The 13,834-nt window shown below is 46.1% G+C and overlaps 1 protein-coding gene across 1 annotated transcript in view; it reads right to left on the reverse strand.

Annotated features, from left to right (window-relative positions):
- Hsd17b2 (hydroxysteroid 17-beta dehydrogenase 2) overlaps positions 1 to 961 on the reverse strand; it is a 49,407-nt gene extending 48,446 nt beyond the window's left edge. The window contains exon 1 of the mRNA XM_057754242.1: positions 661 to 961. Coding sequence (XP_057610225.1) covers positions 661 to 925 — 265 coding nt within the window. The 5' untranslated portion in view covers positions 926 to 961. The remainder of the gene's footprint in view (positions 1 to 660) is intronic.
- Between the last annotated feature and the right edge of the window lie 12,873 nt (positions 962 to 13,834).

Here is a 13,834-nt window from a genome sequence, read left to right on the forward strand (position 1 = left end):
GGAATCTAATTTGGCCTCACGCTTACGTTGGAATAACACACCAAAGAAGCAAAAAGCTGGCAGCTCAACTAATGAGCCTAGATTTGGGCACACACTGCCAACTCGGTCTAATTAAGCACCAGCAAGCTAATGACACTTGGAGGGGAAAGGTTCGTGCAGGACACGGGGTTCGCGATTCATGAGAGCAGTGGTGCAGAGCGCAGCCATGTCCCGAGAGACATTCAGCCCAGCCACCTTCCTTCCACACGTAGGGAGGTGAGCCATCCTGGAGCCGGGATGAATTGAAGGTTCCGAATATTTAGAACCCAATCCCAGCTAAGCCTGAAGAAGTCTGCCGTGTCCCGGTACAGCAACACACATGAAATGATGCCATTTTTAATTATTAGTATTTATTTCTAGAAGACTAACAGACTCATTGTATAGATAGATGCCCCTGACCAACTGTCGACTTCTGTTTTACTACCAGTTTCTTCCAAGACATTTCCAAATAAAAGGACACTAAAATAAAAAATAAAAAAAGCGCAGTGAAAACCACTTGGGTGTGAGCTGTCTGTCACTCACTCTAAGTGTTTTACATTCTGCCAAATCTAACAACATCCCACCGAGGCAGAGTGTTGGGTCCTGCTCCAAGTGACAATCACAGCAATGCCAACCACTCACCTGTCACCAGCACGGCCTTTTGATCCACAGGTAACAATTCTTGATCGGTTGACCACATACCCAGGAAGAAGCAGGACAGCAACAAGAGGAACAGGCTGCAGAGGAGGGACAGGTGGAGCAGACAAGCACCTCCCCAGAGGGCAGCAAGGCACAGTACCTTGCTGCGCCGCTGCCCCGGGCTCTTGGCTCTGCAGAGAAGCATGCCCCCCAGCACTGCAATAGCAGCCAAGGAGAGCCATGCTGACTCAGAGAAAAACAGGCTCATTCTCCACCGGCCTTCGTTTGCTCTGGGCCACTGAGGAGTGTGTGTGTGCAAAAGCTAGCTGGAGGCAGTCCGGCTTATAAGGAGGGAGAAACGCGAGGGGAGGGGGGGCAACAGCCCCCGCACCTTTTGCGTGGAACGTGTTAAATGTGGTGATAGGAAAAGCTACTCCCAGGAGGTCATCTAAACTGTCAGCTGTGATATAAATACCAGACACACCCCACCCGCTCATTCCCCTAACACACTCAACACTCACACAATCGCTCAGAAGCAAACACACACATTTAAGGCTTTTAGGACCTTCCCACCTGAGAGATGATTATTCGGGTAATGATTGACAGAATTGGAATTACAAGCAGGTAATCTCCTTTGGATGTGCCTGTGTTTATTGAGTCCTTCTGCGAACACGGTCTGTGTGTGTGTTTATCCAGGTAATCAATGAAGCTTAGAAGGTGTAGTCTAATAAGATAGCATGTCTGATTTGGTCCATGTCTAGAGAATTACTGCCAACTGAGACAGGCTAAGGGCTCAATGGACCAAAAGGAAGAGACTCCTTAGTGGGAGATGAAAAGTGCCTATATCTTGCCAGAGGGAAGTTGTACGAGGGAGACATCATAACAATGGCGACAGAACTGGGAACAGTTGCTGTCAGCGCTTTCTGGACACTCATGCTCAATACTGATTCATTCCACTGTGTGAGGTTCTGTTCTGAATAGCAGGACTCAGTGTCAAATTACGTTATCCTGTGATGTTTCTACTTATGTAGCAATAGCAAGAGAGGCAATCCAACCAAGAAAAGAGAGCTTCGGGAGCGAGTCCAGCAGGCTGATCCCTGAGCACCATTTGAGCCACAGTCATTGTCTGCTACAGGAAAACAAAGACAAAGCAGACCCTCCTTTTGCTCAGCTTGCCTCTTACACAATCCTTTGTTAGACTCAGCCAGTAAACAAGAACATTCGGGCTGGGAGAGGCTGCACGTATTCAGAGCAGGGAATCTGGATCCGTATGCCAGTGACTCACCAGCTCAAGCGTCATCCTGGGAAGACTGGGAAGCGATCTCAGTCCCTATGCGTATGCATCCACGTATAATATACCATGTGCACACGCACCTGCACACCTGTGGGCTCTCTCTCTCTTGCACACGCAGACGAACCACCAGTCCCGATACTAATACCCAAGGGGAGCTCCCACTGGGTTTGATGGGCCTGGCGCTTGCTGGCATCTCCTAGAAGTGATGAGGGATCCCGATAAAGGACAGACGTTGGGGACATTGAGGAAAGAAGAGATCTCACTTTAGGTTCAGATGCTCATAGTTAAAACCCATTCCAGGGCCCACGGTTGCTAAGGATGAGGTCATCTTGGCTGGACAACTTCCATTCCCGTCACTCTCTCTCTCCAGATACCAAATAACAGCGCCCTCTCCTGGAACCTAGACAGGGTCTCAGAAAGGATACGGAATTGCATGATTAGATAGAAAGAGAAAAGGAGAAAGGTGTAGTAGAACACAGTGCCCTGCTGGATACGGAATTGCATGATTAGATAGAAAGAGAAAAGGAGAAAGGTGTAGTAGAACACAGTGCCCTGCTGGATACGGACTTCTCCTAGAATTGGTTCTCGAGCAAAGGGTGCACAGAAGAGCAGGGCTGATGGGAAGAGCCTAGCAATATGGGTAGAGAGGGAGGCAGGATTTGCTCAGGACTGACAGGCAGCAAGGGCTGTAAGAAGATGCATGGGGCCTTAGGCGGGGAGTCAGAGAAACCAGCTTCTGGCTCAGATGCACCTCAGGAGAGTTTCCCTAGGGCCAGTGTAGCTATAAAAGGAGGATGAGGTATAGGACACAGGCTAGTTCAAGACCCAAGGGAGGCAGGCTAGGAAGCAGGAATGTGTGAGCTACACTGCGCGGTGGGACCATGGTGGAAGTCAAAAGAGCCTATCTGATGTTGATGGAGCGGCGGCGGGCTGCATCCCGCCCCACGGCTAGCTTTACCCAAAATAATTACATGGAAACTGTATTTTTTTAAACACTGTTTGGTCCATTAGTTTTAACCTCTTATTGGCTAGCTTTTACATTTTGATCTAACCCATTTTTAGTATTCGGTGTAGCACCACAAGCTGGCTTACCAGAAAAGATCTTAACCTGTGTCTGTTTGAAGTGAAAAAATCATGGCGACTGACTGACTCGGCTTTTTTTTTTTTCAACATTTTGTTCTGTCTACTCCATCTACCTAATTTTTTGTCCTATCAGGGCCAGTTTTTTTTTTATTAATTAACCAATAAAAACAACAGATAAATATAAAACCCACCTCCATCAATCTGAGAGACCAGTGTGGTGTGGTAGGAAGTTATCGCCACCGACCAGCCTCACAGACAGCTGCGGTAGAGAGCTACCGCAGACTCCAGGCCAGGAAGGTTAGGGTGGTGAGGCCGTGGGATTGTTGACTGACCCCAACAACGTTTCATCTGTCCTTCCACAGACCCCATTCCATCCTGGTGCTGATTGTACAGTCATCTAGTGGACTGAGAACCTCTCACAGGAACAGGAAGTTTCTGCTACCAACCAGTAGATAAACAGTTTCCCGGGGCTGGAGAGATGGCTTAGCGGTTAAGAGCATTGCCTGCTCTTCCAAAGGTCCTGAGTTCAATTCCCAGCAACCACAAGGTGGCTCATAACCATCTGTAATGGGGTCTGGTGCTCTCTTCTGTTCTTCAGGCATACACGCAGAAAGAATATTGTATACATAATAAATAAATATTTAATAAATAAATAAACAAACAGTTTCCCATGTGGGCATATAGGACTAGCTTTGACTCTTTCCTGGGGACCTTGGCACTATCATTTCTGGATTGGGGCTGAACCAAATATGTTTGTGTGGTTCTCCCGACAAAGTCTCGCTCGTCTGAGACCAGACAGTTCTTCTACAGGCAGCCCACACGGTTGCAGGGGAAGCTGCCTCTGTGAAACACAGGAAAACTGAAGTGTAGGTACTCCCCATCCTAAGATGGAAAGGGCACTACGCAACGGCCCCCCACCTACTGTCTGAGACTTTAGGCAAAATGCCTTTTGTTCTAGACCCTGTTTCCTACTCAGTAAAATCGGGGTTGGGGCTTGTCCTCCTCCATGGGGCTGTTTTGAAAAGTGAAGGACCGGGTCCCTGCACCATGCCAGATGCTGGTGTCCAGTCGTGAAGAGAAGCCTCTTGGCTCACTGCTCCAGGCTGGCCCTCGCCTCCTCTCAACACTTTCCACAGCAGCAGGGACGCCCTGATCAGCTTTTTTCTCAACCCTTTGTTTTCCTAGTCAATTTGTCACCTGGCTCTTCCCTTGTCACCCTTCCCGTGATATGGCATCAGCTCGGGGGTCATCTGCTCACGCTCCACCCAGATCCATTTCCTCTGTCACACATATCTCAGTTCACAGTTCCGAATCTGTTTGTGTATTCTCACAAATGTTTTCCTGCTTCTTCCGCTAGATGTGATTCCCGAGGTCAAGGACAAGCCCTGCCTGTCGGCTGGGATCCTTTGCGGTTCACATACCGCCTAGCCCTAATTGTGGGGGGGGGGGGTAGAAAGGAAGGCCTTTAGTCAACCCAGCAACTGGTGCAATTGCGGTTTCCAGACGAACACCTACCTCAGGCCACTCTGATCCCGGAATTCCTTCGGTTAGGAACTTTAGGGTCTTTGCCTAAATCACTCAACCTCTCAGCAACGACTTCTAGTCTCAGCTGTGACATTGCGTCTTCTAGTTTGCCAACGACATTTTGAACTAGAACTGTCCTTAAGGCCATCCTTGGGAGGTTAGTAGTATCCTGTATCTGGCAGACTCTTGTAGACTCTTGTCCAGATTCCGAAGACGGGACAGTTGCATCAAGTCATTCTTGTTGATGACGTCCCTGGGTCAGCGTGCTGTGGCCTTCGGCGGTTGGAGAAGCCTTTTAGAAGATACTTTCTACAGATGACAGCTTACTGTATTAGCTGCTTTTATTATTGTTTGTCAAAAGAACTGACAAGAAACAGCTGAATGAAGGAAAAGATTTTTTTTTTTTTTTTTTTTTTTTTTGGTTTTTTCGAGACAGGGTTTCTTCTGTGGTTTTGGAGCCTGTCCTGGAACTAGCTCTTGGAGACCAGCCTGGTCTCGAACTCACAGTGATCCGCCTGTCTCTGCCTCCCAAGTGCTGGGATTAAAGGCGTGCGCCACCACCGCCCGGCTGGGAAAAGATTATTTTGGCACAGAGTCCGAGGGTGCAGTCCACCATGGCATGGTGTGCAGCATGGAGCTTGAGGCTGTAGCGCATCACGCCCATCTGCGCTCTATGTGAGGCCATACAGTTTGTGAACCAGGCAAGGGGATGGAGATTGAAACACACAAAGACTCACAGACAGAGACATGGGTCATCCTTGAAACAGGAATGCCCCCTTTATTGTGTCCAGGGGCAGCTTATATAGGGATCCTTAACTGATAGCCACGCCCCATCCAAACCCACCAGAAACCACTCCCCTGCCATCAGGAACTCCCGAGGGTCTCGTGCTCAGAGCAGCTGCAGGCTGTCTCAGAGCAGAGGAAAACAAGTTGTTTACAAGAAATTCAGGATCTGGGGGTTCACAGCTCCCAACATGAGGCAGCTGGTCGCATGGCATACACAGTCAGGAGGCAGAGAGATGAATATCGGTTCTCAGCTGGCCTTCTTTTTATTCAGTCCAGGACCCCAGCCCAGGGACAATACCACTCCCGTTCAGGTTGGGCCTTCCCACCTCAATTTAACCTTTCTGAAAACACCTTCATAGACACAGCTAGAGGTGTGCTCCCACCGGAAGGTGTGTATCCACGGTTGTCAGGGTTGACATCACATTTACCAAAGGAGAGGATTTCCCAAACTGGGCAATAGTCATCATCCCCCAGGTACTCAAAAAGCACGCCCCCATCTCTGAGATTATGTTATGTCCTGTGCCAGTCTGTCTGTATGTTGACCTTGAGTCAAGGTCACACTAATACATGATCACTCTGTGCTCAGTACATCACCAGGTACCATTTACTATATTAAAAGGCTAAGAAGCTGCGAATGTACACTCTGTTAATATCCTTGACTCTTGAGTGTAGATGGTTGTATGGTTGTGTAGAGGCGACTTCCCTTCTAGAGCGGGGATTCCCTTTGAAACATCGCCACCCAGTGGGCATTTTCATTACTGCCAGGACACCTCCAAGAACACGCTTTTGGACAAGACAAGGATTCTCTCTGGTTCGGGTGCACCAGATCTTGGCACTTGTCTTCCTTTCCCAGTGGGAGCCACATGAAGACATCTTCCAGATGCCTGAACAAGGCAGCTCTTCCAAGTAGGTGACCCCTTTGTCCTCTCAGATGATCCTGAGACACGGTGGAATATGTTTGATCTGGTGTTGCCATCCTCAACGAGCCACATGCCCAAGAGTTCCAACAGCACTGAAATGAGGGTCTTGCAGGTGCTAGGTAACATTTTAATATAGTAAATGGTACCTGGTGATGTACTGAGCACAGAGTGATCATGTATTAGTGTGACCTTGACTCAAGGTCAACATACAGACAGACTGGCACAGGACATAACATAATCTCAGAGATGGGGGCGTGCTTTTTGAGTACCTGGGGGATGATGACTATTTTGTGTATTCAGCTGTAATTGCACAAACCTTGTATCTTATGCAATTCTTCATTTCACACAGTGAGAACTAGAACACCTGGAGCTGGATGCTCCAATATAGTACCTGCCTCACAAACATGCATTCACATCCCAGAACCCACCTAAAAACCTAGGCATCGTGGTGTGTGTTTCCAGCACTGGGGAGGTAGACACAGGTGTATCCCTGCCGCTCACTGGCCAGTCAGTCCAGACAAATTAATGAGCTCCGCGTTCGGTGAGAGACATTGTCATAAAAAGTAGCGTGAAGAGCCATCAAAGAAGATCCTAAACATCAATCTCTTGCATCCGCATTTGTGCATACATACATGCACATAACACACAGCACACACATACACACACACAAACATACATACATACACACACAATGCCAATAAAATAAATCTTTTTGCAAATAATAACGGTCTTCACACTAAATTGATTCATTTACACTTAATATAAATACCCGTGTATTTAACTTAAATCCATTATCTGACTGTTTGAACATTCTACATGACCTTTCAACTTTCCTGTCTTCTCTTGAATGCCCCTCCCTCCGTGCTCCACTCTCACCTCTCACTATGTTGACATTTCTGAGTTATTTGCATTTCTTTCAGCGACTGTGGAGAAACTTGTCAAAGTTCATCATGACCTGGTGTGTTTGCTACATTCCCAGATAAGTCAGGACATTTGACCTCTTAGAAGCCATGGCAGTGTTAGCCAGCAGCACAGTGATACTGGCCCAGTGGGTGCCAAGCATTAACGCTCTCTCACACACACACACCACACACACACACACACACACCACACCCCCGGCACCACCAAAAGTTCTTTCTTCTTGCATATTGATGATGAGGGATATTTAACAAAGACATACAACAGCGGAGAAAATAGATTCATTCTGAGTTGTTGTTCTGGAGTAGGAATGGAGTCCAGAACCTTGCTCACTCTGGACATGCCCTTCCACTGACCCCTGGTTCCTCATTGGGGGATTCTAGACAGGCACACTACAGCCGAGCCACTCCAACACGCCTCTGTGTCATATATTCTAATTATCCAGATATGTCAGAGCTGTTTGGCTCTGTTGTATTTCTTTCCCGTGGAATAAGCCTCTTGTACGCTGTAAAGATTTATCACACAAATTGGTTTAATAAAATGCTGATTGACTAGTAGCCAGGAAAGAAGTGTAGGTGGGGTGACCAAACAAGAGATGATGAGAAGAAGGGCAGAGTGGCAGGTAAACACAGAGAAGCAAGATGAAAATGCTGTACTGTGAAAAGGAAGAAAGCCACGTGGCAAAGTATAGATAGAAATAATTAAGTGTAAGAGTTAGCTAGTAACAAGCCTGAGCTATTGGCTGAGCAGTTATCATTTATATTAAGCATCTGAGTCAATCAATTATTTGGGAAGCAGCTGCTAAGAATTTGGAAACAGGAAGGCAGGAAATAAACATCCAATTAAGTTTCTTCATATATAGTCAACAATCATTAGATTTTTCTAGCAAATTATTACCTACCTCTTGTTGCTTTTCGTTCTCTTGCTTGTCTCAAAGTTCACTGCTGAAATCACTTTCCCTTTGTATTTCCTTAAAGTTGGGAGTTGGGGATGACATTGCTCAGGCTTTGTTTTGCTGAAAACGTCAATTCATCTTTTCCTTTGAGGGATATTTTCAGTGGGTATAAAATTCCCAGTTAGCAACTGTCTCTTTCAGTGTTTTGGTGCTTTTGAGGGAAATTTTAAAATCTTTAAGCTGATTTATTTATAAAACTCTTTTGAAAAAAACTGTGTGTGTATAGTGCATGTGTTTGTGTGTGTGCACCTGTGCATGTATGCATTACATGCTTGTATGTATATATGCATGCACATGTATATATTTATGTATGTGTGTATGTGTGGGAATGAAGGCACGTGTGTACGTGTGTATATGTGCATGGTGCATTGTGTTCATGTATGTAAGTGTTGGCAGGTATAAGCTACAGCATAAAAATAAGAGTCAGAGGACAACTTCTAGTGTCGGTTCCTGCCTTCACCTTGTCTGAAACACCATCTATTTGTCATTCATCTGATGTGTACTGCAGGCAAATTGGCTCATGAACTTCCAGGAATCTCCACTTCCTGTCTCTTAGCAGAAGAACTGGGCTTCTGGTTGTGAGACACCACATCTGGCTTCATGTGGCTCCTGGGGACCCAAATTCAGGCTCTCAGGATTGAACTGTGTTGTGATTATTTCTGGTCAGCCTGACACAAACCTAGGGAATGCTTGGGAAGAGAGACGCTCAGTGAGGAACTCCCTCTATCAGATTGGCCTGTGGGCTCCTCAGTGGGGACATTTTCTCCACCGGCGATTTGTGTGGGAGGACCCAGACCACTATGGGCAGTGCTGCCCCTGGGCAGGTGAGCTTGGGCTGCACAGTAAAGAAAGCTACCTGAGTAAGCCACAGGAAGCAAGACAGTAAGTGGCGTTCCTCCACGGTCTCTGCTTCAGTTTCTGCCTCCAGGTGACCGCCTTGAATTCCTGGCATGGCTTCCCTCAGATTGCGGCCTGTAACCTGTAAATCAGATAAATCCTTTCCCCCTAACGTTTCTTTTGGTCAGAATGTTCGTCACAGCAACCAAAAAGCAAACTAGAACCTTCCCGCCAACACTTTACCTACTGAGCTACCTCCCTGTCCTTGTTTAACAAACTACAAGAGGCTCAATCCTAATGACTTTGTCTTTTTCAGAATGAACATCTTTAAGTGTTTTTAAAGCCCCTTGTGATAAAATTCACTTCATGTCCTTGTAAGGTATTTTGTTTGTGTTAAAATGAAAGCTTTGAAATCATAGTATAATAGGATTAGTCCCGGCTCTCCCTTTCAGCACCAGGTCTTGGAAGAACACGAAGATACGTATCTTCCAAAGATTTTGTTTGCTTTGATTTCTTATGGCACCTGAAGTGGACCAGGGGCCCTGAGCCGACCACCAAGTTAGACCCTCAGCCCCTTCCACGGGCTTTTCTAAGTGTTTAAGTAGAACATGCATGAAGCCAGCATTCGCTGACAGTGTGCATGCCCCATGCCATCTCTCAGCCCCAAGGACTGAATTAAGAATGTAAGGGAAGTAAAAGAAATATGCTCTCTGCTCCCAGGGAACCTACAGTCCATCCAGGAGGGAAGGCCAATAAATAAGCTCTTACCAAACAAGCATGGCCGATATGGGAAGTGTTCGCAAGCTGGTGTTAGTCATATAATATGACTTTGCTTTGCCAGGTGAGGGTCTCAAGTCCCTGACTGGAGCACAGAGTCATGGCATTTACAGTTTCTGGTTACCAGGGTAGTCAGTGCATCAGAATATCTATTCATTGGATTATTGTATTAATTCCTGGTGAATTCTCTCTCTCTCTCTCTCTCTCTCTCTCTCTCTCTCTCTCTCTCCCTCTCTCTCTCTTTCTCTCTCTCTTTCTCTCTCTCTCCTCTGTTTCTGCTTCTCTAAGGGCTAGGGGGCCAGTCTGTGGGTCACAGCATGGGGTATTCTTGCCTGTGTCTCCAAAAGGTAGATGAAACCTGGCATGAGATGATTCGAGATAAGACATTTCAAAATCTGGGAGCACCACTAAATATCAAAACTGTATCAGACCATAAGCCAGATGTTCCCAGAACTTTTCATTCCTATTTTCCCCTCTGCTTGAAGGAGAAGTTTTCATTCCTAAAGAAAACAGTGAGTGGAAATTGCTATGACAAAACGTCGATTCATGGTTCATGATTATTTAAAATGAGCTCATTTGAAAATAGCCAAAGACATGCATGATGATTTATAACAAATGTCATTCATTTCAGTGGTATTTATCATGTGTATAATGTAGAAGCAGTCCCAGTGGATTACCATAAAGGTTTTCTACATAAACAACGGTGCTTTTATTTGATGGACTGCTATGTGGCCATTAAAAATCCCATTCTTGAAAAATACTTAATGACTTGAGAAATGTTCACCATATTTTTAAAGCAAAAAAAACATATTCCAAGATAGAATGTGTGGTGCGATTCTATTTTACCTCTTCATAATTCATATTATCAGATGAAGCCTCCTCTGCTTTGGGATCCAAGATTGGCTCAAATTCCCAATGCCAGGACTCTCTGGTTCAAGTCCCAAGATGTCTGGTGCCTTTTTACATTTCCACCTGCCACTGTCTCCTCTACACCCTGGGTTCAGTATGAAATTCAACCTCCCTCATCTGTCTGAAAAACAGAATTTGTAGGCGCTAAGTCAAGGATGCCGCTGTTTCTCCTACCTTTGTTTCTTAGGCATTGGAATGGAGCTCGTGAGGGAGATGAACGTGGCATTGACAGATTGGTGTAACGTAAATGAAAAAGTTACACCCGTCCCCTTGGCCAGGAGCCATGACTACAGCCTTCCTAGATAAAGAGGACCATGCAGATATAATTAGGGGTCTGGAGGGTTTCTTTTTGGATTAGTGTGGCTCCAACCCAATGACATGTCTCTTCATAAGAGTCTAAAGAGCATCAGAAGAGATGGTTCAGATATTAAGAACATGCATTGCTCTTGCAGAGGACCGAGGTTCGGTTCCCAAAACCTGCATGGTGACTTACAAGCATCTCTAACTCTAGTTCCAGGGAATCTGATTTCTAATTCCTTCTTCTGGCCTCTATGGGTACTGCCTGTGTATAGCACACATGCATGCAAGTAGGCAAAACACTCATGCACATAAAATAAAAATAGTAATAAAGAATCTAAAGAAAAGACCTAGATAGACACAGAGCCAAGGCCACTTAGAGGTAGAGGCAGAGATGAGACATGCTGCCACAGTCTGAATCCTGGAGCCACCAGAAGCTCGGAAACGCTGGCTAGTAGCTCCTTCTAGAGCACTTCCCCACACGCTCTACCTTCCTCGCCCTGAATCCATGACCTGAGCTTACTTCGCCCACACCTTCCCCATCTCAGCCCCAGCTTCCTCCTTCCAGCAGCCCAGCACGGGGGCAGAGTCATGAATGCCAAGACAGTGGAACAAGAGAATTAAGCTTATTGGCTTCTACCCTCTTTCCCACATTGATTTTAGCACCTTTGATGTACTTCCGTGGGTGGGCGTGGTCAAGGTGATAGGCCATCCCGACTCTCTTCCACTCAATCAGCCTTGAAATTAGAATGAGATCAGCGTAATATTTTTATGACAGTGTTATTGATGTATAATTCGCGTATTACACAATCTATTCACTCCGTGTGTTCAATCCAATGACTCATAGTCACAAAATTATGTAACCACAATTACAGCTCATCACTCCAGAAAGAAACACTATACTCACCAGCAGTTACTCCCTCATCACTCCAGAAAGAAACGCTGTACTCACCAGCAGTCACTCCCCCTCCAAAAAAAAAAAAAAAACCAGCTTCTAGACACCACCCATGTGCCTTCTATCTCAATGGATTTGTCTATTCTGGCAAATTCTACAAGTGAAATCATGCAGAAGGTAAGTAGTTTTTGTGTCTGGCCTCTTAAACTAACTAACAAGTGTTGTGTTTTTATGGCCCATCCATGCTGTAGCATGCATTGCTATTTCATTGCCTCTTGTGGCGGGAATGTATCCCATTAACTGAACATGACATGTTCGGGTATTCACTTGTCAATCACTAAACATGCTGGTTAGTTCCAGTTTGGAGCTGCTAAGAACCATGCTGCTATAAACATTCCTGTGAACGGTTTAAGCATTTAATCTTTTGTTTTGTAACAGAATCAAGTCTCAGACTCTCTCTTCCTGCCTCAGCCTCCCAAGTTCTGGGTTTGCAGGCCTAGGCCACTATACCCAGCTTTACACATCTAAGTTCTGTGGGGAGGCAGGCACTGCCTCGTCTCAGCCAGGATCCAGGTCTCCTCAGCCCTGGCTACAAAGCCCATGCTTCTAATCTGGATTTATTTCCTTTCTGCCAAGAAGTTTAAAAATGTAAGCATGAAGGCCTGAGCCCAGATCCTGAGCAGCCTCGTAAAGAGATCAGGAGGGCTGTACACACTGCAAGAGGAGGTGGGAGGCGATGGAGTCCAGAGATCCCTGGGACTTACTGGCTGCCGGCATGATTCCCAGTCCAATGCAAGACCCTGCCTAAAAGAAATAAGGTGGAAGTATATAGAGCGGAAACCTCAGTGTCCACCTATGGCCCCTGTGCTCATGTGCATGCGCCTGTGTGTGTGGGTGTGCAAACACCACAACATGCATACATGCATGCATGCTCATTACTTCAAGTGGCCTCTTCTGTGTAAGTAAGACTGACTGTGACAACTCTCAGCTAGTCACAGAAGTCTATTTGAAAACTGCCGTCTCCAAACAGACGCATGGCCCCTGGGAGAGAATATCTGTAAAGGGCTGATTCTGTCAGGAAAATGTTGGTAGGTGTTGCCCTGAAGAACATCTGGAAGCAATCAGGCTTATTCTGAGAAAGAGGCAGTGATCTGAATACTTGGGATCCACCCCCAAAATCATACACCAGAACCCCCACCCAAAGCAATGGTATTAAAGTCAGAGTCTCTGGGGCGATTCAGTCATCAACCAATATAATGTCCCTTAATGAGCCTATAGTCCATGACCCTAGAGAAGCTAAGTAACAAGGCGAACCCGAAGAAAAACATACGTGGATCCACCTGGAAAGGGGAACTAGACTGGATCTCCTTACAAAATTGGGAGCATGGGGTGGGGGGAGAAGGAAGGGTGGAAGGGGAAGATGAGGGGAGAAGGAAAGGGGGAAGGAGAACGTGAGGGAATGAGATAGTCAAGACGGAGGAAGGACAGAGATGAGAGCAAGGAAAGAGATATTTTGATTGAGGGAGCTACTATGTACACACTACGGTGACGCCTGAGAAGTACAGTTTTTTATTAACAATGACCACATAGGTCAGTAAAACACTGTCACCATGGAAGAAAGAAAAGACATACTGTGGGTAACAACCAACAATGTTCCATGGTTGCCTTAGTTGATACAGCATTTTTGATGTGTTCCCAAACCATCTTCTTTTGGGTAGAATATCTAACATGTCCTATAAATATTTTCTGTCCTGACATTGAATGGGACCAAATTCCCCCTGTGTTCAACCAAATAATGTCCTCAAGGACATATTGTCCCCCGTCCCATTTTCCTTCTAGTGAACTGAAATTCAGTGGTCACTGGATAGTCTCATGTGTTAACTTGTCCCAACCTAGAGTCACCCAGGAAGAGAAAGCCTCAACTGAGGCCTTGCCCCAATCAGAATAGCCTATGTCCATGTCTGTGAGAGACTGCTTTAGTC

This window comes from Chionomys nivalis, chromosome 21, assembly GCF_950005125.1.
Source record: "Chionomys nivalis chromosome 21, mChiNiv1.1, whole genome shotgun sequence".
Classification (NCBI taxonomy): Eukaryota; Metazoa; Chordata; class Mammalia; order Rodentia; family Cricetidae; genus Chionomys; species Chionomys nivalis.